Below are 19,377 nucleotides of genomic sequence, written 5' to 3'. Positions count from 1 at the left end.
GTGTTGGTTAAAAATGTTTTATACAACTCACAGACATAGTAAACAATTTTGTGGTTACCAGAGGAAAGGGGGTGGGAAGGGATAAATTTGGGACTTTGAGATTTGCAAATGATAACCACTGTATAAAAATAAATAAAAAACAAATTTGTTCTGTATAGCACAGTAAACTATATTCAATATCTTGTCTTAATCTTTACTGAAAAAGAGTATGAAAGAGAATATATGTGTATGTGTATATATATATATATATATATATATGCTTGACTGGGACATTATGCTGAAAGCCAGAGACTGACAAATTGTAACTGACTATACTTCAATAAAATAAATACATAAACTTTAAAAAAATGTTTTCTGCACACGAAGGTTGTTTGTGTATTCTCCCGGATTTTCTTGCAAGATTTTTTTACTGTTTTGCCTTTTACATTTATGGCTTCAATTCATCTGATAATTATTTTTGTATATGGTATGTGAGTGGGATCTGTCTAGTTTTATTTCCATCCAGACCGATAGCCTATTGCAATGGCACCTTTTATCAAATAATACATCTTTTTCCACTGATTTGAATAAAAGCATTCATAATATAAAATTCTCATATATATTAGTATCTATTTCTGGATTTATTATGCTGTTCCATTTATCTACTTTTATCTTGTTGTGCCAATCCCATATTGATTTAATTACGGTGGGTCTATAAATATCTTCTGTTATCTAGTAAGTGAAATCAATCCTCAACTGCTCTTTTTGTATCTTTCTTAACATTTCTTAGGCATTTTATTCTTCCATGGAAAAACGTTAAAATATTTTTTTCAATTAAAAAGATCCAAATCCTGTTATGATTCTAATTGGAATTTCATTAATCTTACACATTAATTTTATTAATATAATAAATGTAAGTAATTTATTTTTACATTTATGCCTATGCATTTTATAAATGTGTGGCTATTTTTTTACCTTTTTTTACTGAGTAGTAGTCATTTTAAAATGTTGTGTCAAATTCCAGTATAGAGCACAATTTTTCAGTTATACATGAACATACATATATTCATTGTCTCACTTCTTTTTTTTTTTTGGTTTGAGCTACCAACAAGATCTTGTATATATTTCCCTGTGCTATACAGTATAATCTTGTTTATCTATTCTACGTTTTGAAATCCCAGTCTGTTCCTTCCCACCCCCAACCCCCTTGGCAACCACAAGTTTGTATTCTATGTCTATGAGTCTATTTCTGTTTTGTATTTATGTTTGTTTGGTTTTTTTAGATTCCGCATATGAGCAATCTCATATGATATGTTTCTTTCTCTTTCTGGCTTACTTCACTTAGAATGACATTCTCCAGGAGCATCCATGTTGCTGCAAATGGCGTTATGTTGTCGGTTTTTATGGCAGAGTAGTATTCCATTGTATAAATATACCACTTCTTCTTTACCCAGTCATCTGTTGATGGACATTTAGGCTGTCTCCATGTCTTGTCTATTGTAAATAGTGCTTCTATGAACATTGGGGTGCAGGTGTCATCCTGAAGTAGGGTTCCTTCTGGATATATGCCCAGGAGTGGGATTCCTGAGTCATACGGTAAGTCTATTCCTAGTCTTTTGAGAAATCTCCATACTGTTTTCCACAGTGGCTGCACCAAACTGCATTCCCACCAGCAGTGTAGGAGGGTTCCCTTTTCTCCACAGCCTCTCCAGCATTTGTCATTTGTGGACTTTCGAATGATGGCCATTCTGGCTGGTGTGAGGTGATACCTCACTATAGTTTTGATTTTCATTTCTCCAATAATTAGTGATATGGAGCATTTTTTCATGTGCCTATTGATCATTTGTATGTCTTCCTTGGAGAATTGCCTGTTTAGGTCTTCTGCCCATTTTTTGATTGGGTTGTTTGTTTTTTTTTCTTATTAAGTCGTGTGAGCTGCTTATATATTCTGGAGATCAAGCCTTTTGTCGGTTTCATTTGCAAAAATTTCCTCCCATTCTGTAGGTTGTCTTTTTGTTTTACTTATGGTTTCCTTCGCTGTGCAGAAGCTTGTAAGTTTCATTAGGTCCCATTTGTGTATTCTTGCTTTTATTTCTATTGCTTGGGTAGGCTGTCCTAGGAGAACATTTTTGAGATGTATGTCAGATAATGTTTTGCCTATGTTTTCCTCTAGGAGGTTTATTGTATCTTGTCTTATGTTTAAGTCTTTAATCCATCTTGAGTTTATTTTTGTGGATGGTTTAAGGAAGTGTTCTAGCTTCACTGTTTTACGTGCTGCAACACATAGTGGACAATATTTGATGTTGCCTGTACTTAATTTTAGTCATTTTAATGACTCATGTATCTTACTGTATGTTTAATTTGCATTTCTCTGATGACTAAAGATGTTAGGCATCTTTGCATGTGTAATTGGCCATTCCTGTATTTTCTTTAATAAAATGTTTATTCAGATCTTTAGCCCATTTTAAAATTGAATTGTTTGTCTTATTATTGTTGAGGTTTGAGAATTCTTTGTATATTCTGGATATAAGTACATTTTCACATGTATCTGTTTTCAATATTTTCTCTCAGCACAATTGTTTTCATTTTGATGAAGCCCAGTTTACCTTTTTTTCTGTTGGTTGCTTGTGCTTTTGGTGTCATATCTAAAAAGCCATTGCCAAATCTAAAGTCACAAAGATTTACACCTGTATTTTCTTCTAAGAGTTTTATAGTTTTAGCTCTTACATTTAGTTCTTTGGTACACTGAATTAACTTTTGTGTATGGTGTGAAGAAGGGGTCCTTCTGTAATCTATATAACCTGCAGTTGTGCAGTGTTAATGACCCTGAAGTGGAGGCTTAGATGGTCAGTAGCCTGCTATCTAAGTGAACCATCAGGCACTTGTCCATTAATGTTGGTCTTGTTAAATATTAATATTGAGATAATTATATTTAATGCATTGTGCTTTTTACTGTAGCTTTTGTCTAGCATGCAGCCTCAGACTATTATAGTGAATAATAGTCTGAGAATAAAATTGAATTGAATGAAGAAAATGATTTATTTGTTATCTAGCTTTCTGTTGTTTTATGGGCAGTCACATGTATTTACTAGGAAAAAGTTGATAGAATTTTTGTTTTGATGACACCACTTTATAGTCTAGATCATTTTGATCCTGATTAACAGGATAAGCTGACTCTGGACACATCCTGACAAGTTCTGCCAAGGTTTGAAATAAACATCTGGGGAAATTCAGTTTTATATTATCTATTCCTGCAGCTGCTCAACTTCTAAACAAGGGTCAGGGAATATAATAGGTTTTCCCACTGGGTTTAGGTAAAATATGAAAGAACAGTACAAGTCAAGGACATTGTTGCCAGATATATTTGGCAAGACTTATACATCAAATCCCAAGGGAAATAGCAAACAAAAAAAGCTCACAAAGGTTAGGAAGGAGTAAGACCTGTGAACCCAAGAACATTTTGTCACTTATCATGCAAATTACCCTGAAGTTGAGACATAAATCACATCCCACTTCACTTGGGCCGAGGCCTTCTTTTTCTGTCTCAGAATCCTGTTCTTTTACCTGGCCGTTGGTTTCCACTCTTCCATCAGAGGGAGGAAAAAATGTTTCTGTGTACACGTGATCTCGTTCCCTCTGCTCTTCTAAGCTTGGTCTAGTAAACTTTTTTATGTGTCTTATAATTTCATTTTAGTCAGAAATATTAAAGTAAAAGCACTGTGCTAGTGTATGTCAAAATACCTGTCTCTGGACGTGGGTCTGAGTCTTGTTAGAAACCAGTGAAAACTTTGGAGAAGCTGAATAGGGTAGACTCAGCAGAATCAAGGAGATGGAATGGGAAAAGGGGACAGAAACAAATTAGGGGCGAGTTGATGACTGTGAAAGGGCATAGTCTGAAAGTGGTCAGGAGATGGGACAAATGGATTGATGGGAGGAGTCTACCCAATGATATAGACATCAAATAATGTTGTTAAATAACTAAAAACCATGGAGGTCTATGCCAAGGTTAGTGCCATGGAAATTTCTAGAGACGAATGAAATCAGATCACATTTAAATGTGAATTAATATCATGGGTTCGGTTACTCAGAAGGGACAGTGAGATGGAAATTAATGTGCAGGAATTTTATTTAGAGTATTCTTGGGATCAACACCTGGGCAAGCAGGGGTGGGTGGGCGGAGAGGAAGGCTGGGCTGCAGCGCAGGCCCACCTCCGAGGAGCTCTGGAGCTGGAAGGACCCTTCTGAGGCCCCTGTATCTTCATACTGATCAGTCATTAAGCACTGGTTGTGCTGGGAGGGGGCGTGACCTGCTCCGGAAAGAGGTATGGTCTATTCTGGGAATGGGCGTGGCCTACCCTCAGAAGGCCCAGTGGGCTGGTTCAGGAAAGGGAGGTCCAGGCCCCTCTGGGTTGGGGGTGACCCTGGGCAGGCAGCTCTCTGAAGAGACTGAAGGTTGTCTTAAAGCTGCACCCTCCCCTAAGTGGCTGTGGTTCGAGTAGGTTCCTTCCTCCCCACTTCCTCCCCTTCCCCCTCTTTCCCACTGTCCCCCCTTCTCCATCCCGTCCGCCCCGCTCCCTCGACCTCCCCGTCCTCACCTGTATGGGGGCAACTTCTCCAGGTCCCAGACGCCATGGCACCGTGCCCCCCAGGTGGTGTGGCTGCCCTGGGGGGTGTGACCCGTTGCTGGTCGCCTCGTGGGACCACTCCCTCTTGTTCTCTGCTCGTGCCCTGGGGCGCCTGTCCTGGCCTGCTGCTCCTTTGGTTTGAGTAACCCCAGAGGCCCACATGGTGCCCTTAGCTTCTGAGTCAGTGAGACTTATGTTTTCCCAATGGGGACTGGACCTAGGTGGTGGGCGGCACAGGCTTCCCAGCTGGGTCTTGAGGAAAAGAGGTTCTTTTGCTGCCATTGTTTGGTTCCTAAACCCATGTGTTCTTCTTATTGGGGACACAGAACCATCTCTGAGTTGATGCGTATACAGCACCTTGCAGGTTGGACATCTGTCCTCACTGGGCTCTGCCTCCATGCTGGAGCTTTATCTGTGCCTTTAAGAGGTCATTCCACTGCTGTCTCTGGCGGCTTCTGGATGGGGTGATAGGTGATAAAACCCATGCATGCCATGGTCATGGGCTCACTCAAGCACTTCCTCTGCAGTACAGTGGTCCTTGGTCTGATGTGATGTTACATGGAGTCCCGCATCAGTGAACTAAACCGTCAGATACTAGTGCTGAGTTAGGCCCTGCAGGCGGGAAAGGGTAACATAGACCTGGAATCCAGGTCTCTTCCTGTTAAGAGTGAAGCGCTAGCCCTTCTAGAATGGAAGGGGTCCAAGACAGTCAATTTGCCATCAAGTAGCTGACTGGTTTCCCTGACAGACAAATTGAGAAGTCAGGATTGGTTTCTGTTGCTGGCAGATTGAATTTAGGGGGGCAATGCTAGTTAAATCAGCCTTCGTCATTGGGAACCCTTGCCACTTGGTTCATATCTTGCCTGCACTGAGATGGTGAGTGTAGAGGCTGCTGAGGTGAACCGTCGATAATTTTGTCATGATATTGTTTCGGGCTTCTTTCACAGTAGAGACTCTCTGATGGCATTAACATATGACCTGAAGATACTTTTATTTTGTACTAGTTACTAATATGTCTTGCCCCAGACATCCTTGTCCCTGATCTTTCGGTCTTTTTCCTTCTAGGTCCCTGAACACACAGCCAAGCCATTTTCTGCTGCCCATGAGCCTGTGTATATCTGAACCGTGAGCCCTTTCTCCTTCCACACAAAGTGAACAATCAACATTAGCCACAATTCGGCTCACTGGGGGATTTTCCTTCACCACTGTGAATTAAAGCCACCCTGAGTGAGCCCGTAGCGCAGTGCGCCAAGCTGACGCGGCTGTAAGCAAAGCTAGCAATTGGTCGTCAGGGACCCCTCACGTGGCTGTGCGTGCGACTCGAAGTAAATGCGGATGTGCTTGTTCCCTCTGCTCCAAGCACAGCCCCACTCCTTCCTCAGTAAATCAGCTCCTTTTACTGGAAGAGCTTCCTTATCAGGACACTGGCCTCTGGCCCTCAGCCAGTGTGGGAAGTCATTTGTCACGGCCTTGGATTGGCAGAGCTGCTCCCTCCACACACTCCCTCAGGCGTCCTGGAAACCCTGGAATGGAGTGAAATGCAAGGGTCCTGGGGGAGGGAGGTTGGGGAGGCCAGAATGAAGTCAGCCTCATCTTTACCTGAACCAGTCTCCTCGAGAGAGGTCTCCTCAAATGACACACAGTTTCAAGGAGTGTTTTCAGCACATCTGCCGCTGGATCCCTCCGAGGGTGTTGAGGTCTTCCTCTGGGACTGTGGTTGGCCAGTTTCTCCTGTGCTTCCAATAGCCTTTCCTTTATGTACATGGAGGCTACCCTGTCTGGTGCAGGCTCACCATTTAAGGCTCACCCAAACGCTTCTGTTTTCTTAAGGGGAAATCGCCCTCCTTTCCTTGGATAATCCTTTCCGCCTGGATTTCGACATTGTCTGGGGCCCGCAAGGCCGCCTTCTGTGTGTGGCCGTCTGCGGTGTCCATCCGTGTCCATCTTTCTGCTCTCCGCCCTTCCCTGCACTTCACGTTGAGCGCGACTCCTGGAAACTCACGTAGCCGTGTCTGCTCTGTCTGCAATCCTGTGTGGTTTTACTTTGCACTGAACTAGTTCAAGCTGACGTCTCTGGGCCACACCCCTCTCACGGCTCCAGGGGCACAAGCTCGGGGACCTACAGATGGTTTCACCCTGATGTGTACCTGCTTGCATTTTCCCAGCTTCACCACAGCATTTCCGTGGTTTTGGTGGGTGGAGGGCAAGCTATACCTCACAAAAAAGGTCTTACAGCCTTACATCCACCCTTTCACTCTAAAGCACCTTGCTGCATTGTACATTTTCAGTCGTTCTAACCAGTGCTCTGCTAACCTGGGTTGACAGCATTTCCACAGATTTATAGCTGTCAGTGAATTGTCTGAAAGCAAATCAGATGAAAAAGAATGTTTCCAACCAACATTGTTCAAGTAATGACAATGTCTGTGCTTCCTTGGATGGTTTTATAGCTGTTTAAGCACACAAATTATTTTTGCCTTTTATAAAGCCTTTATTATGGTATAATTCCTGTACAGTAAACTACACTTATTTCAGATGTACAATTGGATGAATTTTGATAGATGTCTACACCCATGAAACAACCAGCACAATCAAGATAGCTAACATTTCCATCACTCCCCAAGCGGTGCAATGTTCAAATTCCCAATTTATCCCTTCCCACCCTCTTTACCCCCTGGTAACCATAAGTCTGTTCTCTATGTTTGTGAGTCTCTTTCTGTTTTGTGCGTAAGTTCATCTGCGTCCTTTTTTTTAGATCAATATGTAAGCGATCTCATATGGTATTTTTCTTTCTCTTTCTGGCTTACTTCACTTAGAATGACGATCTCCAGGTCCATCCATGTTGCTGCAAATGGCATTATTTCATTCTTTTTATGGCTGAGTAGTATTCCATTCTATATACACCACATCTTCTTTATCCGTTCATCTGTCAATGGACATTTAGGTTGTTTCCATGTTTTAGCTATTGTAAATAGTTAAGCAAACAAACTTTTAAAAAAGAGATTTTCTGCTTTTTTCTTGTGTGTGAGATTGTGTGTGTGCACGCACATGCACAGAAAGTTTATTGCAGGAGTTTATTGGGGTTTACTGAGGCTCACCAAACCAAACTTGGGTCCTCTCACTTGATGCATAGCAAAGCCAATCTATTGACTCCAGGTTGTGGTCAAGAAAAGAGTGGTGTTTATTGGAAGGTGCCCAACATGGCAGCAAACAGGGAGAATGGGCAGCTCATGCTCAAAACACTCAAACTTCCCAATGGCTTTCAGGGAAAGGTTTTTTGTTTTCGTGTTTTACTTTGTTTCTTTTTAGGATTTTCAGGGAAAGGTCTTTTGTTTGTTTATTTGTTTGTTTGTTTTTTTTAGGATTTTCAGGGAAAGGGTTTTAAAGGCAAAGTGAGGAAGAGGGCCCCGGCATGCATGGTCAAGGTTCAGATGTCATCGTCACTTACTCATTCTCTGATGCTTTTCCTTTCTTTATGTAGATCTGACTTATATACATTTTCTTCTTTCTGAAGATTTTATTTTACTATTTCTTGCAAGGCAGGTCTACTGGCAACAAATTCCCCTAATTTTTGTTTGTGTGAGAAAGTCTTTATTTCTCCTTCACTAATGAAGCGTAATTTCACAGGGTACAGAATTCTATGTTGATTGGGTTTTTTTTCTGTTAACACGTTAAATATGTCACTCTACTCTCTTTTCACTTGCATGGTTTCTGAAGAGAAGTTGGTTGTAATTCTTTTTGCTCCTCTTTAGGTATTTTTTTCCTGTGATTTCTTTCAATAATTTTTCTTTATCTTTGGTTTCTTAAAGTTTGAACATGATATGCGTAGGAATAGTTTTTGAGCACATTTCCTGTTTTGTATTCTCTGGGCTCTCTGGATCTGTGGTTTGGTGTCTGACATTAACTTGGGTAAATTCTCAGTTATTATCGCTTTAAATATTGCTTCTCTTTATTCTTCTTCTTCTTGTATTCCCATTATGTGTATCTTATACCTTTGTAGTTGTCCCACAATTCTTGCATATTCTATTCTGTTTTTGTTCAGTCTCTTTTTTTCTTTTTACTTTTCAGTGTCGAAAGTTTCTGTTGTCTTAATCTCAGTCTCAGAGACTTTTTTCCTTAACCATATCCAGCCTATCAAAGGAACTCTTCATTTCCATTACAGTGTTTTTGACCTCTAGAATTTCTTCTTGACTTTTTCCTTAGAATTTCCATCTTTCTGCTTACATTATTCATCTGCTCTTGCATGTTGTCTACTTTTTACATTAAGGTCTTTATCATATTAATCATAATTTTTTTTAATTTTCTGGTCTAATACTTCCAACATTCTTGTCATAGCTGACTCCAGTTCTGCTACTCGTTCAGTCTCTATGAACTGTGGGGCTTTTTTGCCTTTTAGCATGCCTTGTAAGTTTTTGTTGAATGGTGGATATGCTACACTGGGTAAAAGGAACTGTGATAAATTAGGACTTTAGTAATATGGTGGTGAGGAGTGGGAAAGCCTTCTCTAGGTCTATGGTAGGTCTCAGTCTTTTAGTGATCCTGTGCCTCTGGACTATGAACTTTACCACTGCTTCTCAGTCTCCCCCACTTAAGTGACACAGCATGGCTAGTGGGGGCTGGAGTTGGGTATTTCACTTCCCCCAGGTAAGTTAGGCTGTAATTAAAATCCCAGAATGATAGGCTGTGGTAAAATTATTTCTCATTAGGGCAGAATACTAGGGCATATTTTAAAATGGCTACCTCCCCCTCCCCTACTGGGAACACAAGGAGGTTTTTTTCTCTGATATTCACTGTGAAGACCTAACTCACAAAAATCTGGGGGGTTTTCATAACAGGGTCCCCCTGAAGTTCTTAACTCTCAGACATCTACACAACAAGCCTCCAGCAATTCATCAATTACAATTCAGATGTTCCTGCTCCAGCACTGGATCCCACCGGCATTTCTGCTTGCTGCTTTCTGTTCTACTAAGTTGTGATTCTCTGCATTCCCCTGTCTGTCTCTACAATGCGAGGGGCAGCAGTTTTCCCTGTGACTTCATTTCTCTAAGAATCTAAGATTTTTTGATTTTTCACTTTGTTCAGCTTTTTACTTGTTGTTAGGATAGAATGGTGATTTCTAAGATCCTTACATGCTGGATTGGAAAGCAAAAGTCTAATTGTCTGCTTTTTGTTATGTTGCTTTTAAAGAAAAATTAAAATTTTCCTAACATCGATTGTCCTCAAACTTTTCCAAAGAGTTGGACAGAAGAGATCACTCCCTAACTCACTCTAAGGCCAGCATTATCCTGATACCAAAGCCAGACAAAGACACTATAATAAAACTACAGAACAATATCCCTTATGAACATTGATGCAAAAATTTTCAACAAAATACTGGCAAACTGAATTCAGCAGTATAGGAAAAGAATTGCACATCATGACCAAGTGGAATTTACTCCTGGAATGCAAGATTGGTTCAACATATCAAAATCAATCAATATAATGCATAACATTAATAGAATAAAGGGAAGATATCCAAATTATAAAGGAGGAAGCAAAATAATATCTGTTCATAGATAATATGATCTCATATGTAAAAAACAATAAAAAAATTCCACCCAAAAAAACCGTTAGGACCAATAAATTTAGGAAAGTAGCAGGATACAAGTCAACACACAAAAATTTCTACATGCAAACAATGAACAATCTAAAAAGGAAACTAAGAAGACAATTCTATTTACAGTAACATCAAAAAGAACAAAATACTTAGGAATTGACCAGGAGGTGAAAGAATTTTACAATGAAAACTTAAAAATTTTTCTGAAAAAAATTTAAGACATAAATAAATGGAAACACATCTCATGTTCATGGATTGGAATGGTTAATATTGTTAAGATGTCAATACTATCCAAGTAATTGAATGCAATCCCTATCAAAATGTCTATGTTGCGTTTTGCAGAAACAGAAAACCATCCTAAAATTCATATGTACTCTCAAGGGACCCTGAATAGCTAACATATTCCTAAAAAAGAAAAAAGTGAGAAGACTCACATTTCTTGATTTCAGCACTCACTATAAAGCCATCAAAATAATGTGGCAGTGGAATAAACAGATAATGTAGACCAATGAAATAGAATATGAAGTCCAGAAATAAACCCTTGCGTTTATGGTCAAATGATATTACACAAGGGTTCCAAGACCAGTCAATGAGGAAAGACAGTCTTCTCAACAACCATTCTGGGAAAACTATGCAAAAGAATGAAATTGGACCTTTACCTAATACCATACGTAAAAGTTAACTCCAAATTTATCAAAGGCCTAAACAGAAAAGCTAAAACCATAAAACTCTTAGATGAAAATATAGGGCAAAACTTCATGGCATTGAATTTGGCAGTGACGTCTTGGATATGACACCAAAGACACAAGCAACAAAAGAAAAACAGACAAATTAGACTTGCTGAAAAGTTAAAAATTTTCTGCATCACAAGACACTACCATCAGAGTTAAAAAAAGGAACTCACAGAATGGGAGAAAATATTTGCAAATCGTATATCTGACAAGGGATCAATATTTGGAATATATAGAGAATTTGTTAAAACACAACAACATGAAAGCAAACAACCCAATTCAAAAGTGAGCAAAGGACTTGAACAGACATTTGTCCAAAGAAGATATACAAATGGCCAATAAACACATGAAAGGATGTTCAACATAACTAATCATTAGGGAAATGCAAATCAAAACTACAAAGATATAGCACCTGTCACCTATTAGGACAGCTATTATACAACAAACAAACAAAAAACAGAAAGTAAGTGTTTGTGACAACGTGGAGCAATTGGAACACTTGTGCGCTCTTGTAGGGAATGTAAAATGGTGTAGCTACTGTGGAAAACAATATGGTGGTTCCTCAAAAAAAATTAAAAATGTCTATATGACCATCAATTCTACTTCTGGGTATGTACTCAAAATAATTGAAAGCAGGGTCTTGAGACATTTGTGCACCCACTATTCATAGCAGCATTATTCTCAATAACTAAAACATAGAAGCAACCCATGTACCCATCGATGGATGAATGAATAAACAAAATGTGGTGAATACATACAATGGAATATTATTTAAGCTTAAAGGGGAAGAGAATTATGACATTTGCTACAAACTGGATGAACACTGAGGACTTCATGCTAAGTGAAAAAAACCTGTCACAAAAAGATGAATACTGTGTGGTTCCACTTATGTGAGGTAGTTACAGTAGTCAAATTTATAGAGACAGAAAATAGAATGGTGGTTTCAGGGCCTGGGGGAGTAGGGAGTTATTGTTTAGTTAATAGAGTTTCAGTTTTACAAGATGAGTTCTGGAGATGTATAGTGGTGATGGTTGTACTTATATTAATGTACTTAGTACCACTAGACTGTACACTTAAAATGCTTAAGATATTACATTTTATATTTTGTGTGTTTTACTATAACATAAAAATTGGGAAAAAATTAAATTCCTGTAGGTCAGTAATTTTCTAATTTAGTAATCTTCACCATTTTTAGATTGCATCTTCCTTCTCTAACTCAACATTCCCACTAAAGCCTTTATAAGAAAAAACAAGATTTCTTATGGGAATAAACAATTCTCTTATGTGGCTGCTCCTGAAAGGAACACTGAATTTTTTGTTATTTCAGCATAAGATTGAGAAAGGAATAAGTAGCAACAAACACGAGATGCCTTGTTATTTATTTCATATCGTGGCAATTCAGATATGACGTGGCTATCGCTCCAAGCCTGCCAATACCTACAGTCAGATGCTGCCTCTCCTCTCCAAGCCTGCCAATACCTACAGTCAGATGCTGCCTCTCCTCTCCTCGCGTTATTTGTAACAAGACAGTGTGTGTCCTACTGGCTGATGTTCAGGGTTCCTTCTTCAGTGGTCCCTCATATGAAGCATATTCACCGTTTATTTGTGCCATTTGCCAAAAGCCCCTCAGGGTCAACAAAACATAAGAAACAACACCCACTCCACATCTATTTATGTATCTTTAAAAACCTCTTTTTTCCGTATTTATTTGTAACATACGTTTTGCACACAGTGCCATGAAATATATGGTTTATAACTGAATGCATATACATTTCTGGGGGGTGAGTGCTCAAACTGTTCACCAATTGAGGTTTGGAGAACAGGCTCTATGTGTGAAAACTTTCTTCCGTGCCTTGTGCCTATACTTCCTTGGCTTGTTAAAACAATACCAATTGGCAAAATATGATGAGACATAAGAGCTAAATGTCCAGAGCATAAGCCAGAAACAGAGGCTTTCCTTGGCATATAGAAAACTGCAAAATTACTCCATGGGGTTCAAAAACAATTAGGGATATTCCTGGTATCCCTAAGAAGGGACATACTGACAAAATCTGAATACTAGGTACTTAGATGAATGTTATAGCCTTTTTTACAGATAAAATTGAAGGATGCTGTAGTTATTATTTTGGCAAAGGATTTTTTTTGTTGGTAGTTTATGAGTATCTATTTTACAATTTCTCTTATCATATGGAACCTAATGTATCAGATGAGTTTCAAAAACTGTTGTGATTTGATAAATGTTAGGGATTGTCTTAGTCTGTTTGGGCTGCTGTAACAAAATACCATAGACTTGGTGTCTTATACACAACAGACATCTTTTTTTCATAGTTCTAGAGGCTGGAAGTCCAAGATCAGGGTGCCAGCTGATTTGGTGTGTGATAAGGCCTCTTCCTGGTTCATAGATGGCTGCTTTTCCTTGTAACTTCACTTGGTGGAAGAAGTGAGAGATCTCTCTAGAGTCTCTTTTATGAGGGCACTAATCCCATTCATGAGGGCTTGGCACACATTCAGTCTATAGCAGGGATTTATACATAACTTCAAATTTGGCTTATTAACTATAGAGGAGAGTGGGAGGGAAGCATTACCTCCAGCTGTTTTTCAAAGTGGGCTCAAAAAGTGTCAACCAAAATGAATGAGTTTTTCCCTTTCTTCACACAGGTTTCCTCCTAAGGTGCCAAGATCTTTTCCATTCAACACCTCAGTTATGTACAAAAAGACTGTGTTTGTAGAGTTCACGGATCAACTTTTCAACATCGCCAAGCCCAGGCCACCATGGATGGGTAATGTAAATAATATTAACTCTTCATTATGAAATTGGGTATCTTATTTCCTTGCAAGGATTCCCCAGTCTTGGGGCTGCAGTTAAAGAGGGCAGCAACCAAAGAGAATGTTCTCTTGGTAATAAGGCTTCCCTTATCACTGGCTCTCAGGGAAATACACTAGCTGAATGGTCTCCATCTGTTTGCTGGGCCCTCCTCCTCTGCTTGTTCTCTAGATGTTAGAGTGCTCTTTGTCATGGAACTGGGTTTGTTTTATTTTCTTTCTGCTTTTAATCCCTAGCTGATCTTATCCAGTCTCATAGTTTTAAAATATCATATATAATAACTCCAAAGTTGATATCTTCAGTTCAGACTGCTTATTTGATACCTCCACTTAGATGTCAAATAAGCATGTAACAAGATGTTAAGCTGAGACATTTCCTACCTTAGAATTATTGCTGAAATCCCACTCCTGGGCATATATCCAGAGGAAACTCTAGTTCAAAAACATACATGCACCCCAATGTTCACAGAAGCACTTTTTACAATAGCCAAGGCATGGACACAACCTAAATGTCCATCAACAGACAAACGGATTAAAAAAAATATGATATATATGTATATGTATACATATGTGTATGTGTGCATATATATAATGGAGTATTAGTCGGCCATAAAGAGAGTTGGAACAATCTCATTGGCAGCAACATGGATGGACTGAGAGATTATCATACTAAGATACTAAGTAAGTCAAGCAGAGAAAGGCAAATATCATATGATATCACTTACATGTGGAATCTAAAATATGATAGAAAAGAACTTATTTACAAAACAGAGACATATACATAGACATAGAAAACAAACTTGTTGTTACCAAGGGAGAAAGGGAGAGGGAGCGATAAATTAGCAAATACACACTACTATGTAGAGAATAAACAGCAAGGTCCTACTGTGTAGCACAAGGAACTATATTCAGTGGCTTGAAGTAACCTGTAATGAAAAAGAATATGTATGACTGAGTCACTATGCTGTATACCAGAAACTAATACAACACTGTAAAGCAACTATACTTCAATTTTTTTAAACAGGGGAAAAAGTAATTACTGCTGACAATTATAGGTGACAAGTATCCTCAAATTCTAAAGAGAGATATGATTCTGCAACCCTTACCCCGTCTTGCACCTCTAGCCTGTATAAATGGAGAACCATTTAGAAGACTTGACACTTGAGTTTGGGAGATGCTGACTAGTGCATGATTTTTATAGGAAAAAGTGCATGGAAAAACTTTCAAGACCAGAGTCTTGTGGCGCTTCCCCTGATGGCATAGTAAGGAGAGTGGGCCATAGCAGAAGCTAACTGCACTGCCACTGTTAGGTATGGGACCAGAAAGGTCACAGGACAAGAGTTGCCTCAAGAAGACTCTGCCTGAGAGGTCTTCCTGCCAGGGCAAGGTGACCCCAACAGAAAAGATCTATGTGATTGTACTCTCAGAAGCAGAAACTGAGAGGAGAGATAAAAGTGACAGCTGGAGAGGACATGTCCCATGTCAGGGAAAGGGGAGTAGAATGTCCCCATATTAGGAGGGAGAGAGTCTCTAAATAACTCATCTAAGTTCCCTAAGAAAGAAAGATCTAGAACTTCGGCATGTGCCACTTCCAAAGGGTACCAAAGCCTCGTAATCACTTAAAGATCAAGAAGGCTTTGTCATCATGCCCCTTTTTGCGTCACTGTCCTTTTCTCACTAGTGCCAAGCTTAGAGTGCCCAGAGGCAGTAAGGCGAGCAGGGGAAGAGGCTTAGGCGAGGAGGCTGAGAAAGCAGTGGAGCCGCCAACCAAACTACCTTTTCCCATTACAGGTTTCTGAGTCTGTCAGAACTGAGCTGGGGTGGGGGGACCCTTAAATTGAAGGAGACATAAAAAGTTTGATATTAGATCAGACTGAATTTATTAGTACCTTAAAATGAAACTGTTAATATGTGAAGGTTACTGGAAAAAAAATTGGATTGTTCAAAGTGCAAGAAAGACAAATTCTGCATATGATTAAAACCTGTGAAAAAATAAACCTATTTCACATTTTCATCCCATTGAGTCCAGTCAATTCAATAAACCATTCGTAGGCATCTTATACTTAGTGTGCGTATAAGTCAGAAGTCTTGATTTTCCTGTTAATTTTCTGTGCCATGGCCTGACTATCGCCCAGTTGCACAGACCAAAATCACAGGACTATAGTAAAGAAAGTATCCCTGGCTTTTCATTGGCTGAGTCCTTGCCAGGAAAGGAGTCTTTCTTCCTACTGGGCTTGGCTATCATCACAGGATGTGAGAACGCCCCCTTCTGGTCTCCCAACTCTAGTTAATTCAAGTTTCTGGTTTTTATTATTTTTTTTATAGACCCTTCCTCCAAGGCAAGTACCAAGTCTGCTTTCTTCTTTTATTCTTTTTAACATTTTTTATTGCGTTATAGTCAGTTTACAATGTTTTGTCAAATTCCAGTGTAGGGCACAATTTTTCAGTTATACATGAACATGCATATATTCATTGTCAAACATTTTTTTCGATATGAGCTACCACAAGATCTTGTATTTCCCTGTGCTACACAGTATAATCTTGTTTATCTATTCTACATATGCCTGTCTTCTTTCTTCTTTTAAATTCCAAATTCGTCCAAACTGCTGTAGCCCATAAAATCCTGCGTGTTATTTTCCCTGCCTGCCTCTTTAACCTTATTTATTCACTTTGCTGCAACCGCATGTTACTCAACTTGGCCAAGCTTATTCTCGTCTGAGGACTTTTGCATTTATTTTATCTGATTTGAGTGCTCTTCCACCAGATCTTTGAAAGTTTTGCTGGAGTTTGCTGCATCACCATTTTCTAGCACACTGCCTTCATTTATAGCATTTATAACAACCTAAAATTTTCTTGTTTATTTACTTACATGATTAATGTCCCTAGAACATGATCTCCATAATTTATCTTTTTAATTACTGCATCTCCAGTGCCCAGGATAGTTCCAAGAATATAGTAGGAACTCAATTACAAGTTGAATGAATAAATGCATTGAGTGAATTGCCAGAAACCTGTCCTCAGAACAACCATGAGGCTGAGCTGGTGACAGGAGTAAGGGCATTCATTCATTCATTCAGCTACTGCTTTTTATCAATAGTCACAGGGTCATACTTCTCTACTGTGACTTTCACTATCACTTTTGTAATAACAGCTTTTCTGGAGTGCCACCCTCCAAATAACCTTTGGGGGGCATCTCATCCTTGCAGGTCTGCTAGGTCCTACCATCCAGGCTGAAGTTTATGACACAGTGGTCATTACACTTAAGAACATGGCTTCTCATCCTGTTAGTCTCCATGCTGTTGGCATATCCTACTGGAAATCTTCTGAAGGTGAGTAAAACACCCTCCTGTTGCCCTGTCACCTAGGGACAGAAGAGGACTGAGTACAAGGTCATACAGCCAGTGAATGGTGGGGTCAGGATTCCACCCTAGGCCCAACACATGAAGACAAAAAACAGTGTCATTTTAGATTTTTTAGATTCAGATTTTCCAGATATTTCTTCTGCCTCTCCTTACCCCAATTTCTAAATATGGATGCCACCATGTTATTGGAGCCAACTAGCAGAACCAACAGGGAAGAAGGGGCGACGCTGGGGACCTCAGCCTGAGACACATGACAGCGCCAGCTGCCCGCACACACACTGTCCACGCTTCCTCTGCTCTGCCGATGGATGCCTGCTCCTGAAAGCTTCCTGATCACAGAAAGATAGCCCCTGCCCACTGTGGCCATACAGCAGAGGTGGGCAGTGGGGGAAGCAGATATAAGGCCACAGACAGACGAGGGACACAACCAGATTAGAGCTAGGGGTGGACAGTGGAGACCAAAGAGATTCTCACAGTCCCTGGGCCACAGGGTCTTTGTATAAGCTACCCAGCAGTCTTACTGAGATAGCTAACAACTTCAAAATACCTGGTTGCTCATTTTCACAATGCCCTGGTGTGGTGCTTTTAACACACGGTAGCAGGTGCTTTGATATTCCTCCCATCAAAATCTGTACTCTATAATTCTTCCCCTTTAATCTGTGTGGGTTGATAACTGCTGTGATACACATACAATCGTGTGTGATTTCTGAGACTGAGTCATGAAACCTTCAGCCCAGCTATTAGATATGTGATTTAAAAAGCCTCCAGATGATTCTAGCCCTCAGCTAGCCATCATGGGGCATAGAAGGCAACCTATCTGTGCCCTATCTGAATGCCTGATCTACAGAATCAATGAGCATAATAAAATTGTGATTGTTTTACACCAGTGTATTTGAGCCCGTTTGTTAGCCAGTCTTCTCAACTGGAAGCTCTATGATTTCTTCACCAACTTTTCTCTTTTCATTGGGTATCTCAAGCTCAAAAGCACTTGAGAAAGCTTTGACTGGCTCAAGGGATAACTACAAAATGACTGCCTTTTAGGAGTGGGCTTTGTTGATTCTGTACACTCGTTAGGATATCTTCCATGCAAAAGGCGCACTGGAAGCAGACAGGCAGACTCCTTGAACTCTCAGATTGTTCCCACAATGTTGTTCCTCATATAAGATGAAAATTACACAAAACACATTCTGCTTAGAATATTTGCAGCTGGCTGATATATAAGCTCAGGTAAGACTCTGATGGAAAGGAAATACACATTCTGAGTATCATCTCCTATTTTCCAGCTGTCACTCTCACTGTCCACTCCAACAACTCTTCATTCTCATTGGGATCCACTATCCACGGACCCTAAAGTTTTCACCATCTGTCTTGCCTCTTAAGTCTTTACTTCCCTCCTTGCCCAATTTGTATGCCCTGGGCTCACCACAACTTTGCACAAGTTCCTGGCCTCCTTGATCTCCATTCTATCTGCTTGGCTAAACTACTACCTTGGTTAAATCTCTTCCACACCTATTGTCCTAGCAACCAAGCGAGTGATCATGGTTGAAGTGAAAATCACACAACCAAGTAGAATTGTATCACTATGTTGATAATGCTACACCTCAAATGGTCCCTCAGCCATCCTACTGGTACACTTCTCCCAATCCATTCACCGTCCTTCTCCCCAGCCTTACTGTTACGAAAAGGGGTATTCTTTTCCTAATGAAGTATTTCAAATATAAAAGGTACAGGAAATAACAGAGCAAACAAACATGTACCCATCACTTCACTTTGCCAAATCTTATCATTTTGCCATCTTTGCTTAATTTATTTGAAAGAATTAAACATTATAGACACAGTTGCAGCCATTTCCCTATTCAAACGTATTCATGGTTCAGAATTTGATACCAATCCACAATCACACAAGGGCCTGAACCACAGTATCCACCCCTATGTGTAACTCCAGGCATTTCTAAATGTCCAGCACGGTGTTCCAAGCACAGGTGTTGATCTGCCATTGCTTCTGGATGGTGCCAAGTGTCCCCAGTGCACACTGGAGGGGGCGCCCCTTTACCAGAGAGGCTGACCTTATAGTGGGGACCACCCACCTGCACTTTCACAGTGGTCTTTGTCTGCTGAGAGTTTGTAATAAAATATGGGCAGAGTAGGGGCAGTGCAGGGGGTCTCCTGTACTGTTCTGCTGGAGATGTCCCTCTTTTAGACATATAGATGCTGTGGGATAAGATGGGGTACAAATAAGGAGCACCCATTCTGCCCTGGAATGC

The 19,377-nt window shown here is 40.0% G+C and overlaps 1 protein-coding gene across 2 annotated transcripts in view; it reads left to right on the top strand.

Moving 5' to 3' along the window:
- The window catches only part of F8 (coagulation factor VIII), a 98,483-nt gene that overhangs the window by 1,782 nt on the left and 77,324 nt on the right, over positions 1-19,377 (top strand). For both annotated transcript variants that reach the window (XM_031675419.2, XM_072956142.1), the window contains exons 2-3: positions 13,587-13,708; positions 16,958-17,080. In XM_031675419.2, coding sequence (XP_031531279.1) covers positions 13,587-13,708; positions 16,958-17,080 — 245 coding nt within the window. The remainder of the gene's footprint in view (positions 1-13,586; positions 13,709-16,957; positions 17,081-19,377) is intronic.

This window comes from Vicugna pacos, chromosome X (assembly GCF_048564905.1).
Source record: "Vicugna pacos chromosome X, VicPac4, whole genome shotgun sequence".
Classification (NCBI taxonomy): Eukaryota; Metazoa; Chordata; class Mammalia; order Artiodactyla; family Camelidae; genus Vicugna; species Vicugna pacos.
The sequence above is the reverse complement of the archived record's forward strand: the minus strand, read 5'-3'. Positions and strand labels throughout refer to the sequence as shown.